An 18425-nucleotide genomic window follows, 5' to 3' on the forward strand; every position below is an offset into this window, starting at 1 on the left:
CACACTGGGATATGTACACGGACGGCGCATGCGCCGTTCGTAAAAAAACGTCAATCACGTCAGGTCATCACACATTAACATAAAACACGCCCCCTTCCACATTTGAATTAGGCGCGCTTACGCCGGCCCCATTTACGCTACGCTGCCGCAACTTACGGAGCAAGTGCTTTGTGAATACTGCAGTTGCTCCGGTAAGTTGCGGCGGCGTAGCGTAAATACGATACGCTGCGCCGCCGTAACTATGCGCGCCCCTACCTGAATCTAGCCCACTGTTAATATTGATCTTTCCACCATTAGTCCATTAATGGTCAATGACAATACAAGGCTGACCAATTCATTATTTAGCAAGTCAGACGATCGTAAATGACTGGTCATCCATTTTTTTTTAAAGCTGAAGCAGTCACATGCTGATTTTTATATGATATGTTATTAGAAAAAAAAAAAAGGTGGGAATATAAAACTATCCCCTTCACTCCACTGCCACAGAAACTCCAGTTTAGAGTAGCGGGGAATAATATTGCTCGATATCCCAGTTATTCTACCAATTTTGAATTCCCAGAATGCCCTGCCAACCAGGGGCCTGTCCACACTCTAGTATTTAATTTTCCCTTTTAGTTTTCATTTAATACTGGTTGAATCACAAAAAAAAAAAAAAAGAGAGTGCTACATGGATACTGAGGGCTTCGGCACCCACAATATGTTCAGTGTTCGTTTTAAGCTGCCATTAGGTTTCTTCGAAGAGATACATGCCGTTCCACCATCTTGGAGGTGGCCGCATGTGGCTATAAGCAATAAAGTACTCCCTAACAAATAAAGGGAATATAAGAACTGGCTCAGTTCTTTCTAACGTCTCTTTAGGAGTGCAAAATTGTGAGAAGGAAAGGAGTTGGTCCTGAAGAAGACTCCGTGTTCGTGGCTTCTCCACCACTTGTGAATTCACAGAAATAAGACCTTTCAAAGTCCTTCAGGCTTTAAATGAATTCTTCCGGTTGGTTTAAGCCCAGAAAATGATCCAGGAGGCCATTTTTTTTTCACAGTAGTTGGAGTCACTCTGAAAAACCTTGAATCGAAATATAGCATGACTTTGAAGGATGTCTTGATAAACTATCAAGACTTATGTAGTAGGGGGTAATGTCCGGAGACTTGAAGAGTCATACTTTAGCTAACAGGGGGGGGGGGGGGGGTGTTGGCCTTGGATTCATGAAAGCCGTGAAGTTCTTGAAGATAACGTTGATGGCCAACATTCTATCCAGCCATACAATAGACTCCTTCATTTTCTGTAGAGATTGTTCCAAATTTTCATGGTAACCTCAGTCTAGTGCGATCTCACATGGGTTTTCGTGGGTCTCCGTGGCCGTTTCATATACCTTTTTGAAATCCTTGTAGCGTGGTGCGCAGCCTAACCAGGCGTCGCCAAAGTGTACCCAACCCATGAACAGAAAACTGCCGGGTCCCGGTCGGACCCCGCAGCTGAGAGGTGTCCTAATTTGTCCGAGAGATTTTACAGAGTGTCCTCGGGGGTGAAATAATGTGAACTTCTGGCGATAGACCCTCGTGACACTGACTGCGATCACAGATTCTTGCAGGTCCCCGTCATTGAGCACCGTTCGGATGTTGCCGCGCACCACTGTGAAAAAGAAGAAAAGCAAGTGAGCATATCAATTGCAAGCTTTTGAAATAACAGATTGCTGCTGTTGCTGTCTCAGTTCAACATAAAATCAGGTATGCATATATAAAAAGATAATAATCTTTGAACTTATAATGCCCTTAATGAGAGGGCACACCTGGGCATTGCCCAGGGGCCCCAGCTGCATGGGGGGGCCCCTGAACTTTCCCCAAAGCAGCTGGTCCTCGAACCCACGCTGCCCCGAAATTGGGGGCCCCATGATGGCACTGAGAGTGATGGATACACAGGGGAGGCAGTCTGCCCTCTACCTACTTGATGTCTGTTTACCTGCACTGTCATCATTATAGGGGCCCCAGAGCATTACTCTGCCCAGGGTCCCATGATGCTATTAAGACGGCCCTGATAACGCCGATATACGTTGGCAGAATGGCACAGCTGGGCACGATTAACGTTGCCCTTTAAGACGCGGAATTGTTGGTTGCGTGCAGTACAGGGGTTAACCAGTAGGGGGGCGCTGAAGGGGTTAAGTGTGTCCTGGGGGTGTGTTCTAACTGTGGGGGGGATGGGTTACGTGTGACACGACACTGATCACTGCTCCCGATTACAGGGAGCTGTGATCAGTGTGCCTGTCACTAGGCAGAACGGGGAAATTCCTTGTTTACATCAACATTTCCCCATTCTTCCTCTCTGACACACGGAGAGGAAGCACAGGGAAATGCTGATGTAAACAAGGCACATCCCCGGGACACACTTAACCCCATTCAGCGCCCCCTACTGGTTAACTCCTTCCCTGCCAGTGTAATTTTTACAGTAATCAGTGCATTTTTATAGCACCGGTCGCTGTAAAAATGACAATGGTCCCAAAAATGTGTCAAAAGTGTCTGATGTGTCCGCCATAATGTCGTAGTCATGACAAAAATCGCAGATCGCCGCCATTACTAGTAAAACAAATAGAAAATAATAATAAAAATGCCCTAAAACCTACCCTCTATTTTGTAGATGCTATAACTTTTGCGCAAACCAATCAATAAACGCTTATTGCGTTTTTTTTAACCAAAAATATGTAGAAGAATACGTATCGGCTAAAACTGAGGGGGAAAAAAATATTTTTTGTGGATATTTAGTATAGTAAAAAGTAAAAAATATTGCTTTTTTTTCAAAATGTACGCTCTTTTTTTGTTTATATCGCAAAAAATAAAAACCGCAGAGGTGATCAAATACCACCAAAAGAAAGCTCTATTTGTGAGAAAAAAAGGACGTCAATTTTGTTTGGGAACCACGTCGCACGACCGCGCAATTGTCAGTTAAAGCGACGCAGTGCAAAAGAGCAAAAAATGCTCTGGTCTTTGGCCAGCCAACTGGTGAAGTGGTTAAGATATCAAGGCTTATCTGAGATTTTAGAGAATGAGTTTAGCTCTACTTTAAAGAAAATAAAACAAATTATAATAATTGCTTTCTCTTGTCTGCCCTAACTGCCTGTGGGAGTCATGCTTAAAACTGTCAGCCTTGCAATGCCTCATGGGACTTGTAGTTTCCCAACAGCTGGAGGGCCACCAGTTTAAGACCCCTGTACTAAACAAACAGAAAATCAAATTTTTAGACTTATAGCATCACCATCCCTAAACATTCTAGACCTGAGGCCTAGTACAAAAACAAAAGTAAGACCTGAGGCCTACACAGAAGGTTTAAGCCTTTCCCTCAGGCCGCATTGCCAAGGAAACTGAATCTCTGCGGATACCCCCCTTCTGCACAGACAATCTCTCTTCACTCTTTATTAGGATTCAGCAGGGGGCAAAGGAGGCTTAGGTAAGAGCTCAGAAGGAAATAGGCGATCGGGGGTTGGGGATGGACTGAACGCTTGACTGAGTCATTATTGCATTCCACCGAGTCAAGCCAAGCCAAGCCCATGAGTTAAGACTACAAAATATGCTGCTCATGCTGGAGGGTTTTGTCAAAAAATGCCAAACAACTAATGTTAAATCTATTTTTAAGTGGACGTCAGCACAGTATGAGATTGGAGATGAGATAACGGCTAAAACGTTGGCTGTTCAAGGCTTTGCGTCGGACGTTAAAGGACAACTTGCTTTGCAGCTCATTTTTAGAGATTCTTAATTCATGGGCTTGGCTCTAAAAATTTGTGATTCTTAAAAATCGCTCATTCAGTATTTGCTGTATTAAAAAAGTATGCAGGATATCATGAGAGAATGGTGGCAATACTCTTTATACACTTATTTTCCTCAAATTATATACGCAGTCAGTGGTGTAGGTGAGTTGTCAGCGCCCGGGACAAGGCAAGAAATGTGCACCCCCAGCCAGACTTTTAGCACTCCCTGAGTCCCTTTCACTAGTACAGTAGTACTCACCAACTTGATTCCTACACTGACCTACCTGACCACTGCACTAACCTACCCGATTCCTACACTGACCTACCTGACCACTGCATTAACATACCCGATTCCTACACTGACCTACCTGACCACTGCATTAACATACCCGATTCCTACACTGAACACTACACTGACCTACCTGATTCCTGTACTGACCACTACACTGACCTACCTGATTCCTACACTGACCTACCTGATTCCTGTAATGACCACTACACTGACCTACCTGATTCCTACACTGATCACTAAACTGACCTACCTAAGTTATATACTTACCACTACACTGACCTACCTGACTCCTGTACTGACCACTACACTGACCTACCTGATTCCTGTACTGACCACTACACTGACCTACCTGATTCCTACACTGACCACTACACTGACCTACCTGATTCCTACACTTACCACTACACTAATCTACTTGATTCCTACACTGATCTACATGATTTCTATACTGACCACTACACTGACCTACCCGATTCCTATACTGACAACTGACCTACCTGATTCCTACACTGACCACTACACTAATCTACTTGATTCCTACACTCAGGGATGGACTGGCCATTGGGACTACAGGGAGTTTCCCGGTGGGCCGATGGCTCAGTGGGCCGGCTTCAGTGACAGCGGACCGCCTCCCCCCTCCGCTCCTCTGTCTCTCCCTTCCCGCACTGCTCACCTCCTCTCCCTCCCCATAGCGCTCACCTGGGGGGAACAGAGAAGCAGGGGGGAGGACCAGAGGAGCAGGGGGGACGACAGAGGAGCATGGGGGACGACAGAGGAGCAGGGACGACGACAGAGGAGCAGGGGGGACGACAGAGGAGAATGGGGGGAGGGGACAGGCTGACTCAACAGCTATGGCCTGGGAGTTTCTCACTTCTGCCTAATCTTGTCCCATAAGGGGGGGCACCGAACTGATGCTTTGCCCCGGGTGAAATAATGTCTAGCTTCCCCACTGGTACTGCCTATAAGAGTACCAGTACCAACCGTTCTACTGTAATAAAGTAGAACGGCTAGTGAAGGGGGAGAGGGGGCTTGGGTGGCCGGGGGGGTGCGGGAGTTGTCCGGCCGCCATGGGAGAGACCTGTCAAAGTGGGCCAGTCTGGATGAAGTCCAGGGCCAAATTTTTGTCCCAGTCCAGCCCTGCCTACACTGATCTACATGATTCCTATACTGACCACTACACTGACCTACCTGAGTTCTATACTGACAACTGACCTACCTGATTCCTGCACTACTCACCCCCCACATGAACAGTGTAGATTGGTTGGTTTTGCTCACCTCTCCATGGCCTCAATGATAATCCATCGGAGCAGGGCTCTCCCCAGCACCAGGTACTGTTCCCCGACACCCAGCCGCTCCTCAGTATCCCCTGCCAGGAGCTTCTACAATAGCGGCCGTACACTCTGCACCGCCCCTCCTCTCCACCGTTCTCACACACGGCCACCCACACCAGAGGGATCATGGGGGACAGGCTGAACCACAGGAGTCCCTGGGTGGGGGAGGGGGGCAACACAGCACACTTGGGGGGCAGCCCCTAAATCCCTTAAATGCTGCACCTGGGGCAAGAGTACCAGATCCCCCCCGCCCCCATACCACTGCAATCCGGGGACAAATCTGGGGATGTCTGGTCACCCTACTTTGACCCTTATGTCTGAATTTAGATCTATGAATGTCCAAGCATGTTTAAATTCACTAAGGCCTTGTACACACGACCGAACATGTCCGCTGAAACTGGTCCATCGAAATCCCACGCATGCGTCGAAGTGATTCGACGCATGCGTGGAAGCATTGAACTTCCTGGTTCGCGCACATCGCCGCGTCATCGTCGCCGCCAGGTCACCGCGTATTCTGTCAGCGGGGAATTTGGTCTGATGGTGTGTACACACATCAGACCAAAAGATCCCAGCAGACCTGTCCGATGAAAACGGTCCGCGGACCGTTTTCATCGGACATGTCTGGTCGTGTGTACGAGGCCTAACTGTTAAATGATTATTATTTTTCAGTAAAATAATATCTTTTAAGACTCTTTTGATAATTGTAATACTTTTGAACTCTACTATTCCTGTTAGTTTGTGGTCATGTCTCAATGGCCGTGAGCTTAGCTCCATATTGAAAATTCTGATCTTCTAAATCTTATTTACACCCTTCCTGCAATCAAAGGTTTCACGTCCCCCCTCCCCCTCTTTTCCTTCAAGACTGTACATGTGATGTTCCTCCAGTCTCTCTTGATATATTTTGTCCCTCAGACCTTTCACCAATTCTGTTGCTTGTGTCTGTATACATCCGTCTGTGTATATCTGATAAATATCTTTTTGTCATTGAGGTCTCCAGAACTAGACATAGTTTTCTAAATCTCTATACACACGGGCCGATATCATATGGTAACGGCCGGTTCAACAGAAACTGGACGATATTCTGCTTGTGTGTACGGCAGCCTGTCCGACAAAAGCTGCCCGAACGTTCGGCAAATCTATGTCTTTATGACCCCTCCTGTAAAGAGCACCCATATCTTATCTTAGTATGGACCAATCACAGGTTTACATTGAAACTATGCAAGAAGTGAACGTGATATTTACTCACCAAAGTCACTAGTGCAGACAGCCATTAGAATTTCTGTGTCGTTGCAGGGGCGACAGGCACCTATACAAAAATGTAAAGAAAAAAGGAGTTTAATAGACATTAAGTCCAAGATGCAGAGTAAAATGAGTTGCGTGTTCAATTATAGATTGTGAACTTCCAGGGGGCTACGTCTGACTTATGACCTCCTCCTACAATTCAAAAGCACACAAATGTATTTGCTTCCACCCACTTCACAATAAACAACTCATATGTCCATTGGGAGCTGATGTGTTAGGCCTCATACACACGATCGGTTAACCAGAGGACAATGGTCTGAAGGACCGTTTTCATCGGTCAAAACCGATCGTGTGTGGGCCTCATAGGTTATTTAACCATAGGTTAAAAAAAAGCCAACTTGCTTTAAAATTTATACGATGGATTCCTAACCGATAGGTCAAAACCGATCGTTAGTAGGCACAACCATCGGTTAAAAATCCATGCATGCTCAGAATCAAGTCGACGCATGCTTGGAAGCATTGAACTTTGTTTTTTTTCAGCACGTCGTTGTGTTTTACGTCACCGCGTTCTGACACGATCGGTTTTTTAACCGATGGTGTGTAGGCGCGACGGACCATCAGTCAGCTTCATCGGTTAACCTATGACAACAGTCCTTCAGACCGTTCTCATCGGATGGACTGATTGTGTGTACGAGGCTTAAGAGAGGAAAACTAGATCTACAATAGTCTGGTTGTGCCACCCATTGTTCCAGCGTAGACATAACAAACTGAAGTTTTCTGTCCTTAACAACCAGTGAATAGCTTGGTTGTTAAGGACATGGCGGTTGTTGGCTCCTTAACAACCAGCTGAAACTATATACATTTCTTAAATTTCGCATGCCTGGACCATTACGTAGTGCATGCATTTAATTATTTCCTTAAGTGAATTGACTTTAACATTGTTTTATGTGGTATTTACCCACTGTTTTAACTTTCTGAGTTAAATACAGCATAAAGGGATAGTGAATTGACATTTTCAGTGTTGCATGAGGTCCTCATGACACATCACAGGAAGTATCCTCATGGCTAACAGAGGATAGAATTAGAAATAGGCTTGAAAAACGTAGCATTAATAAATCACCAAGACCAGATGACTTACAACCGAGGGTACTTAAAGGGGTGTTCCAGTCAGTTTTCATGTTTATTAAAAGTCAGCAGCTACATACAGTGTAGCTGCTGGCTTTTAATAAACAGACACTCACCTGCTCCACGTTCCAGCGACACGCTGGCCGGGGCTCCGCTCCCCCCCCCCCCTCTCCGGCCGGCGTCTTCATTCCAAGTGTGGGCACCTGGCCGTGACAGCTTTCGGCTTCACGGCCGGGTACCCACTGCTCATGCGCGAGCGGCGCTGCGCGATGCAATTGGACAGGCGATCGCCTGGGACCAGTCAAGTAATTACCAGACCATTGTTCCTAATAATTTTTATGAACAGTCTACTGACTGGAATGGTACCAGCTGATTGGAGAAAAGCCAATGTAGCACCAATATTTAAAAAGGGGCAACATATATCCCTGGGAACTACAGACCAGTTAGCCTAACATCAATAGTATGTAAGCTCTTGGAGTGGATGATAAAGGACTATATGCAAGATTTTAGTAATAAAAACTGTATTATTAGTAGTAATCAACATGAATTCATTAAGAATCGTTCTTGCCGAACTAACCTATTAACCTTCTATAAGGTGAGTTGCCATCAAGATAAAAGAAGGCCCGTAGACATGATGTATCTGGATTTTGCAAAAGCATTCGATACAGTTCCCCATAAACGTTTACTGTACAAACTAAGATCTGTCCGCATGGACCAAAGGGTGAGTACATGGATTGAAAACCGACTACAGGGGTGAGTTCAGAGGGTGGTGATAAATGGGAAGTACTCAGAATGGTCTGGTGTGGAAAGCGGGGTCCCCCAGGGTTCTGTCCTGGGATCAATCCTATTTAGTTTATTTAAAGTGGAGGTTCACCCACAAATGTTAATTTTTAACCTTAGATTCATGCTCATTTTGTCTAGGGGAATCGGCTAGTTTTTTTAAAATCGAAGCTGTACTTACTGTTGTGGAGAGCGATCTTCTCCGCCACTTCCGGGTATGGGCTGCGGAACTGGGCGTTCCTATTTTGATTGACAGTTTTACGCAGGCGCCGTATAGAGCCGCACCGACGTTCGGCTTCTTTCGGCTACTTGTGACGCGATGGATGCCACCGTCGGAAGCCTGTCGGAAGACTGTCAATCAAAATAGGAACGCCCAGTCCCGAAGACCATACCCGGAAGCGGCGGAGAAGATTGCTCTCTAAAACGGTAAGTACAGCTTCGATTTAAAAAAAACACCTGATTCCCCTTGACAAAATAAGCATCAATCTAAGGTTACAATTTTTTTTTAGGGTGAACTCCCGCTTTAACCTCACCTACTATGTAACTATGAGATATTTGGGAAAAATGGGTCACGTGATAGATAACCTTTTGTGAATTTAGCCCATAGTTTTGAGTTGGGCTTTAAATACTTCACAAATATTTTTTCTCTGTTTTTGGATACATTTTGGATAAATGACTATATGGTGCACAGTATTATTATTATTATATTAATTTATTTTTTACGCAATTCAACTCTCATCTTATTTTTGACTTGCCTGTTCCTGTGGATCAATTTTAGAGCAATGATGAACAATACCGGCATTTTTCTGGCCATCTAGGAACCAAACCTGATAGTCAGGACACCAACTAGGGGCCCATTTTTGGGGGATTCTGGATTATTTACCCAATAAACAAAAAAAACAAGACGCAAAGCGCATCAGCCAATAAAAATCCAGCCTACTTTTCTGGCTTGAATAAAGTAATAGGTACAGTAAATGCATTGTGGCCTTCACTCCTTACATTAAAACCATCCATATATAGTTTACATGGTTCTACACATTTTGGAGATTCTAAAACAATAAGGGACCGATAGCTAGGGTTTGCCACTGATGGTGGAGGAACGTCCCTGATTCAGCTTTCAGTGGTCCTCACTTTTGTTATGACGGACACCATATTGCCTTGACACGCCGAGCCAAAACATTACGTTTTTTAGTCAACTCTTGAGTTTCCATATACACATCAGAGTGGGTTTGTATGTTCAAACAAAGGTTTGCATGTTGGCTAATTTTAGGACTGAATAAGTATCTGTGCTGGAAATCAAAAGACCTGTCAGTTGTCATGGTAGCACGCCCCTTGCTCTGCTTCTTATCTGGCTAATTAATGGGGTTAATGGTTATATCCTTAGGCCCAGCAGGACACTGCCCTGTTGTTTAGAGAGCGAAAGGGGGGGCGGGGGAAGGGAAGAAACTTCAAAACACTTTTACCTCCCCCAACAGGCTGTGATGGCTTCACTTGGCAGACTGCTGCTAAAGCCCAAACCTATTCACTAAGCTGTGATAAATTTGCATTACTAATGTTAGTGAGAGTCGCACCGCAGGATGCCGGTATCGGTAAAGGATTACGCTGCTTTATGGGGGAAGAATGCAAACTTTGGATCTTCTTCCTGGTTATGTTCTTTCCTTAGAACCCATACTTGGAAAGTCTCAAGAGTCTTTCTGGAGCATTGGTAGGCCCATATTAGCCACTTATAGGTAGATTCAGGTAGGGGCGCGCAAATCTAGGTCGGCGTAGCCTAGCGTGTTTACACTACGCCGCCTTAAGTAAGAGAGGCAAGTACATGATTCACAAAGTACTTGCCTCCTTACATAGGGCGGCGTAGTGTAAATGCGGGGGGCGGGTGTCTAATTTAAATGGGTTGGGGGGGGGGGCATGTTTAATGGCAATGAGGCTTGACCTCACGTTTTTGACGTTTTCTTGTCACTGCGCAAGCGCCGGGCGACTACATTTCCCAGTGTGCATTGCGGTTACGTACGCCGCACGGGCCTATTGATTTTGACGTGGATGTAAACGTCGTAAATCCCGATTCGTGGACGACTTACGCAAACGACGTTAAAAATTCGAACCTCGCGGCGGGAACGGCGGCCATACTTTAACATTGTTATTCCACCTAATAGGTGGAATAACTTTAGGCCTCCTAAGGCCTTACGGAAACGGCGTAAATCGACTGCGGCGGCCGGGCGTACGTTCGTGAATCGGCGTATCAACTCATTTACATATTCTACGCCGACCGCAATGGAAGCGCCATCTAGCGGCCATCCGAAAAATTGCAATCTAAGATAGGACGGCGCAAGCCGTCGTATCTTAGATATGTTTAAGCGTATCTCTGTTTGAGCATACGCTTAAACATACGTCGGCGTAGATTCTGAGTTGGGCCGGCTTATCTACTGATAAGTCGGCCTAACTCTTACTGAATCTACCTACTAGAGTCAAATAATCATAATATAAATCCTTTTCTTGAATATGTATCTCTGGACAAATCAATATTCTCTTTTCCACCAAAGACATCAGTGCTGACATTTTACTAAGGTTCTTGGTTCTGCTCCTCTCGCTATGGCTGCCTCAGATATGCAGGTAGATAGGTGCAGTCTACTTTCTCGAAACAAGAAGAGAAAGAAAGGCGCACCAGCCTAGTGTGTTACCGTTGACAGTTTAATAAAATTGTATAAAAATGGAAAACTACACAAAGGAGATAACAAAGTAGGCTTGTCAACAACGATGTGGTAGATACCCCTCGAACCACACTCCAGAATAGGGGGGATAGAGGTGTGTCACTGCCGGCTTACGCATTTCGAGGCCACAAGGACCTCTTCATCAGAGCCCAGCAGTTATGAAGAGGTCCTTGTCGCCTCGAAACGCGGACCTTCTACTAGGACCTTCCCCGTCCATGAAGGGCAGCAAGGCCACTGTTACTGTTTTTGACACTGCTGGTGTTTTCCATGCGGAATATTGAATCATTGTTGGACAATCCACCCGTGCGCAGGAGTTTGTTTTTTCTGTATAGCAGTCTACTTTCTCCACTGCCCATAGCTCTATCCACAGCGGCATTGCAGTTGGAGAGGAAGTTAGGAGAAACATGGTTCCTTTATTGTTTCCTGGGTCACTGGGGAAGCGATCCGATTGGATGCGGCCACCCCATGTGACTCTGGCGACCATCTTGAGTCGGGGTAGAGCCTTTTTAAGGCCCTGACTCCCAGGTTTGGCAAGCATTTAGCGAGTTGGTAAAGTAGGGACAGTAGTAGCGCTCGGGATGAGGAGGAGGGAAAGCTTGGGTTCCCATCTCTTCTGGGCACCTTCCCGATTGGGCACAACTTGGCCAGGCCGCATTCTGTCCCCTCTCAACAGACATTGTCATTCTGGCTGAAATCTGCTCCTTCGTGTAGAAACTGTGAGTGCACCCGGCTGGGTAGCCTTCCCGCTGGATTTGTTGTGAACTGTTGCTACATTAATTCAATACAAGTTTTACATTGCACTCGACTGTGTGAATTATTGTTGCTGTCCCACGCATAGCTAGGAATATAACAGTTGGAGAGGAAGTTAGGAGAAACATGGTTCCTTTATGGTTTCCTGGGTCACTGGGGAAGCGATCCAATTGGATGCTGCCACCCCATGTGACTCTGGCAACTGTCTTGAGTCGGACTAGAGCCTTTCTAAGGCCCCGACTCCCAGGTTTGACAAGCATTTAGCGAGTTGTTAAAGTAGGGACAGTATTAGCGCTAGGGAAAGTTTCCTGATGAGGAGGGAAAGCTTAGGTTCCCATCTCTTCTGGACACCTTTCCGACTGGGCACAACTTGGCCAGGCCGCATTCTGCCCCCTCTCAACAGACGTTGTCAGTCTGGCGGAAATATGCTCCTTCACGTAGAAACTGTGAGTGCACCCGGCTGGGTAGCCTTCCCATTGGATGTGTTGTGAACTGTTGCTACATTAATTAAATACAAGCACTCGACTGTGTGAATCATTGTTGCTGCCCCACACATAGCTAGGAATATTTCACCACTGGGGTCCCCGAGAGCTATCAGAACTCAGTATGTGGTTTAGATTACCAGCACCCACGCAAAACTGAAATTTAAGTTTTGGGTGAGGTTGACCATTAAGATTTATTCAAACCCTAAGCCCCCATTCACACTATGGGGGTTATTTACGAAAGGCAACTCCACTTTACATTACAAAGTGCAGCCGCAATAGATCCGAGAGGGACATGCAAGGAAAATAAAAAACAGCATTTTAGCTTGTACATGATTGGATGATAAAATCAGCAGAGCTTCCCCTCATTTCAGATCTTCCCCTCAGATCTCCAGCGACTGCACTTCCAAGTGCACTCGTAGTGCAAAGTGGATTTGCCTTTCGTAAATAACCCCCTATGTGTGGGTGAGATTCAGCCATTTGTAATGTTTAGTGTGGATGGAGGGAATGCTGAGAAATCTAGGAGTGTATGACCAGCCTTTACATTGTTCCCAGCAATCTCTGTGAACCACAGGAAACCCCCCCCCCCACATTTTTTTTAGAAGGGTAGAGGGGGAAGTGTTCTATACTCCTGGCCTAGGGTGACAACGCTGTTCCTTTACAGATGATACAGTGAATGAGTGTTGTCACCCTAGGACAGGAAGTGTGTTACTGGTAGGATCACCAGGTTAAAACAAAATAAATAAGCTTAAAGCTTGCAATAGATTACATTTTTGTTCTTGGGTTTAGATAAGTTTTAATCCATATTATATTGCAAACAGAAAGAACGCAGAGAGGAAGAAGTTAACACTGAACTTACCTTCCATGCTCAGCTTGTTAAGAGGTAGAGCTAACTGTCCATCCCAGTCACTTCTGAGCTCATATCGGAAAGAAGCGATGCGTCGGCTAATGTCCTGGTGAGGGATGGCTTGCAGAAATAGCGCTACCTTCTGGTGAGGATGCCAACTGAAGCAATGGACCTTGGAATGTGGAGAAGGCCCTTTCTCTGATATCAGTAGTTTCAGTATGCCTTCTTTTTCCAAGTACAACTGTGCCCCTCGGAACGTGGCTACCGGTTTGATACAGGCTGTGAAGCGGCTGGGCCCAGACCCTGGAGAGCCCAAGGGCTGGCGGGGTTCCAGACTGAGGCGTAGAGCTCCTGTTGGGTACAACCATTCCACTGTTCCCTCTGCACATCGCAACAAGACTTGCTCCACAGATCTGGGTTCCAGGGATAGACCACTGTAGATAAAAGAAGATGGTAAAGCATAAGAATTTGAATTGATGATCATCATTGTCCCAAACTAAATCCCTTTCTGCTTCATTTACTGTTTCATAAAGATGAGATAGCATAGCCCTTATATCATCATCCTACTGTCTAATGAAAAGGGTATACTGGTTAGCATAAAACAAAGCAACTGGCAAAAATAAAGAATGAATAAAATAAAAGCACCCCAGGTTTCCAGCCAAGTATCCTAGGTTTCCAATCAAGTGCCCCGGGTCTCCAACCAAGAACCCTAGGTCTCCAACCAAGTGCACCTGATCTCCAACCAAGAACCCTAGGTCTCCAACCAAGTGCACCAGGTCTCAAACCAAGTGTATCAGGTCTCATGCCTATAGTTACTACCTCTGAAATGCTCATGTCTAGGGGAGCAGAGACTCAAACAGATGAGATGGCATAGCTCTTATATCATCATCCTTAACAGTCTAATGCAATGGGTAGATTGGTTACCATAAAACAAAGCACCTGGCAAAATGAAATAATTGGAAGAGGGATTTGTTTTGTCAATGACAACCTAAGAATGATATTGCAATGGGAACCATACGCAAGGGACTTTGCTAAGCCATTGCATCTGAAGCAATGGTCCCAGGTCTCCAGGCTAGTGCCCCAGGTCTCCAGCCAAGTACCTTAGGTCTACATTCAAGTGCCCAAGGTCTCCAGCCATGTCCCCCAGTTCTCCAACCAAGAACCCTAGGTCTCCTGCCAAGTGCCCTGGGTCTCTAGCCAAGTGTGCCAGATCTCCAGCCATGTGCCCTAGTTCTCCAACCAAGAACCCTAGGTCTCCTGCCAAGTGCCCTGGGTCTACATCCAAGTGCCCAAGGTCTTCAGCCATGTGCCCTAGTTCTCCAACCAAGAACCCTAGGTCTCCTGCCAAGTGCCCTGGGTCTACATCCAAGTGCCCAAGGTCTCCAGCCATGTGTCCTAGTTCTCCAACTAAGAACCCTAGGTCTCCTGCTAAGTGCCCTGGGTCTCTAGCCAAGTGTCCCAGGTCTCCAGCCATGTGTCCTAGTTCTCTAACCAAGAACCCTAGGTCTCCTGCCAAGTGCCCTGGGTCTACATCCAAGTTCCCAAGGTTTCCAGCCATATGCCCCAGTTCTCCAGCCAAGTGTACCAGGTCTCCAGCCAAGTGTACCAAGTCTCCAACCAAGTGTACCAGGTCTCCAGCCAAGTGTACCAGGTCTCCAGCCAAGTGTACCAGGTCTCCAGCCAAGTGTACCAGGTCTCCAGCCAAGTGTACCAGGTCTCCAGCCAAGTGTACCAGGTCTCCAGCCAAGTGTACCAGGTCTCCAGCCTACAGTTACTACCTCTGAAATGCTCCCCATGTCTAGGGGAGCAGAGACAAAAGGAGAAGCTTTCTATTTATCAGACACACAAGCATCCTTGTGTGCTCTTCAGCCTTTGTGTATGAAAACGTTGACCTTCTCTCTACCTAGGGGCAAGTAATGGTCAGAGTACTAGGGGACAGGAAGAAACACTGATAAAGAGGGGAAATAGAAGAAAGTGTTTCCATAAAAAAAAGGACACAAGCCAATCCAATTTGGACATTATTGTAGTTAATAATACTGTGTAATTGAGATTTTTTTTCATCCTTGATATGGGATAATTAATGTGATCATAAAATGAGCAAAGGATACTTTTTGTCTAACTAAATATGTGTTTGGCCAATTTTGTCAAGAAACAAGGAAGACTGACTTATAAACTGAATTACTTCCACGCAATGATCAATACCATTGACCAGAGGCATTCTCTGTTGAGCCTCCTTGAGGCCCAAATGGCTAAAAAACATAGACCAGTGACCTCAGCCTAGCTTACAAGCACACATGTATTGTAAATACAATGTCAAATGCTACGGGTAGGTGTGGTTATGGAAATTGGTGCAGACATTATCCTAAATCAGTCACCAGTGTTACGCCAAAGTTGTTAGTGTTTCCATAGCAGTGGCTATTTGGCATCCCATCTCATGGTGCCTGCATAGTTCTGGAGGAACTTGATTGGCCTGCACAGAGTCCTGACCTCAACCCGATAGAACACCTTTGGGATGAATTAGAGCGGAGTCCAACATCAGTGCCTGACCTCACAAATGCGCTTCTGGAAGAATGGTCAAACATTCCCATAGACACTCCTAAACCTTGTGGACGGCCTTCCCAGAATAGGTGAAGCTGTTATAGCTGCAAAGAGAGGGCCAACTCAACATTGAACCCTACGGACTAAGACTGGGATTCCATTAACGACATTCATGTGCGTGTTAAGGCAGGCATCCCAATACTTTTGACAATATAGTGTATATGCCCCAAAGGGCCACAGAGTGAATGGGCCCGAAGGGAAACGTGTATTGTTTTTTATATATACTATATATATTGCGATCACTTTCACAGCTGCGGGCGGTTTTAGCTGCTAAGGGGTTACTGACAAGCCGCCTGGCGTTCTGGGAAAAGCAATTGACCCTTGGCGTGAAAACCCAGGGCCTGCAGAGTTGTCAGCTCTGAAACTGGCCGCAGTCTTCAATGACAGACAAGCACAGCAGCTGGCAACATCCTTAAAGGTGCAGCGTGACAGATGTTGGAGTTGATTTAGGGTGAAAGGCTTAGGCTGTGTGTGAAAACATTAACTAGGGTGCAAATAACCACTGGAGTCAACATGCTGCATTAAAAGAAAATCGGCCATCAGAGAAACGCGGATGCTACCAATTGCTTTCCAGAAAATGCCAACTGCCTGGCTGTCATTCCGAGCCTCTAGTTTCATTGCTGACCCCTCAAAAAATAAGTACCGTATTTATCGGCGTATACCGCACACTTTTTTCCCCTTAAAATAAGGGGAAAATCATGGGTGCGCGATATACGCCGATACCCGCGCTCAGTTTGAATGCCTGCGCTGACATATAATGAGTGCAGTACACTCGGCTACATTCGGCCAGGCTCGGCTTCGCTCGTGCTCACGCATAAACATCACAGAGCGTGAAGGCGAGCCTGGCTGAATGTAGCCGCGTGTACTGCACGACAGTATATGTCGGCGCAGGCATTCAAACTGAGCGCGGGAAGCGGCGATTCGACGGGTAACAGCGTGGGAGAAGCCGGGAGGACACCACCGAAGCCGCAGACGGACGCCGGACCCGACGAGGACACCACCGAAGCCGCAGACGGACGCCGGACCCGACGAGGACACCACCGAAGCCGCAGACGGACGCCGGACCCGACGAGGAGGTCACCACCGAAGCCGCAGACGGACGCCGGACCCCGGACCCGACGAGGAGGGCACCACCGAAGCCGCAGACGGACGCCGGACCCGACGAGGAGGACACCACCGAAGCCGCAGACGGACGCCTGACCCGACGAGGCCGCCGATGGACGCCGCGCAAGACACCAAAACTGTAAGTACTAAACAAATATTTTTACAGGAATGCGGGTCCACTTTAGGGGTGCGCGCTATATGCCGGAGCCAGGCAAGAAGCATTTTCTCCCATGGTGGCCGGACAACTCCCGCACCCCCCCCCCCTCGGCCACCCAAGCCCACTCTCCCCCTTCACTAGCCACTAGCCGTTCTACTTTATTAGAGTAGAACGGCTGGTACTGGTACTCTTATAGGCAGTACCAGTGGGGAAGCTAGACATTATTTCACCCGGAGCAAAGAATCAGTTGGGACAAGATTAGGCAGAAGTGAGAAACTCCCAGGCCATAGCTGTTGAGTCTGCTGTCTGTCCCCTCCCCCATGCTCCTCTGTCGTCCCCCCTGCTCCTCTGGTCCTCCCCCTGCTCCTCTGGTCCTCCCCCTGCTCCTCTGGTCCCCCCAGGTGAGCGCTGCGTGGAGGGAGAGGAGGTGATCACTGTGGGAAGGGAGAGACAGAGGAGCGGAGGGGGCGGCGGTCTGCTGTCACTGAAGCCGGCCCACTGAGCCATCGGCCCACCGGGAAACTCCCTGTAGTCCCAATGGCCAGTCCATCCCTGCACTGACCCCTGTATTATGAATTAGGGGGGGTGACACTAACCTCCGTATTATGAGGGGGGGTGACACCTAGGTTCGCCACCTGACCTGGATTCACCTGAACAGTCTGGGTTTTGAGTCATATGTCCAGGTTTTAGTCTTCCTGAAACCCAGACACCTTATTCAGACCAGACTGTGGCTCCCTAAGTAGCCGAGATCGTCACACACAACTCTGTTACCGCAGTTTGGCCACACCCACTGTTCGCTGCACCGCAGTACGTGCGCCGCATTACTACTCCCCATGGTGTACCCAAAGGTGTCCCAGGTCTTTTGCAATCCTACTACAACAAAGGCCCCGATTCTCAAAGGGCTTACGACGGCGCAACGCCATGTACGCCGTCGTAAGTCCTAATCTGGGCCGTCGTATCTATGCGACTGATTCTTAGAATAAGTTACGCATAGATATATATTAGATCGGACAGGCGTAAGGCTCTTACGCTGTCGGATCTTAAATGTAATTTTTTTTTGGCCCGCTAGGTCTCGCCTCCGTCGTTTTCCCCGTCGAGTATGCAAATTAGCTAGATACGCGAATTCCCGAACGTACGCGCGGCCGACGCAGTAAAGTTACGACGTTTACGTTAGGCTTGTCCCGGCGTAAAGTTGCCCCTGCTATATGAGGTGCAAGCAATGTTAACTATGGCCGTCGTTCCCGTGTCAAAATTTGTAAATTTACGTTGTTTGTGTAA

The 18425-nt window shown here is 47.0% G+C and overlaps 1 protein-coding gene across 1 annotated transcript in view; it reads right to left on the bottom strand.

Moving 5' to 3' along the window:
* Nucleotides 1-426: 426 nt before the first annotated feature.
* Nucleotides 427-18425, bottom strand: part of METRN (meteorin, glial cell differentiation regulator) — a 22924-nt gene continuing 4925 nt past the window's right edge. Inside the window, exons 2-4 of the mRNA XM_040356295.1 lie at nucleotides 13301-13722; nucleotides 6601-6660; nucleotides 427-1627 (exon numbers count right to left, since the gene is read on the bottom strand). Of these exons, the coding sequence (XP_040212229.1) occupies nucleotides 1311-1627; nucleotides 6601-6660; nucleotides 13301-13722 (799 nt within the window). The 3' untranslated portion in view covers nucleotides 427-1310. The remainder of the gene's footprint in view (nucleotides 1628-6600; nucleotides 6661-13300; nucleotides 13723-18425) is intronic.

Source organism: Rana temporaria, chromosome 6, assembly GCF_905171775.1.
Source record: "Rana temporaria chromosome 6, aRanTem1.1, whole genome shotgun sequence".
In the NCBI taxonomy this organism is placed as follows: domain Eukaryota; kingdom Metazoa; phylum Chordata; class Amphibia; order Anura; family Ranidae; genus Rana; species Rana temporaria.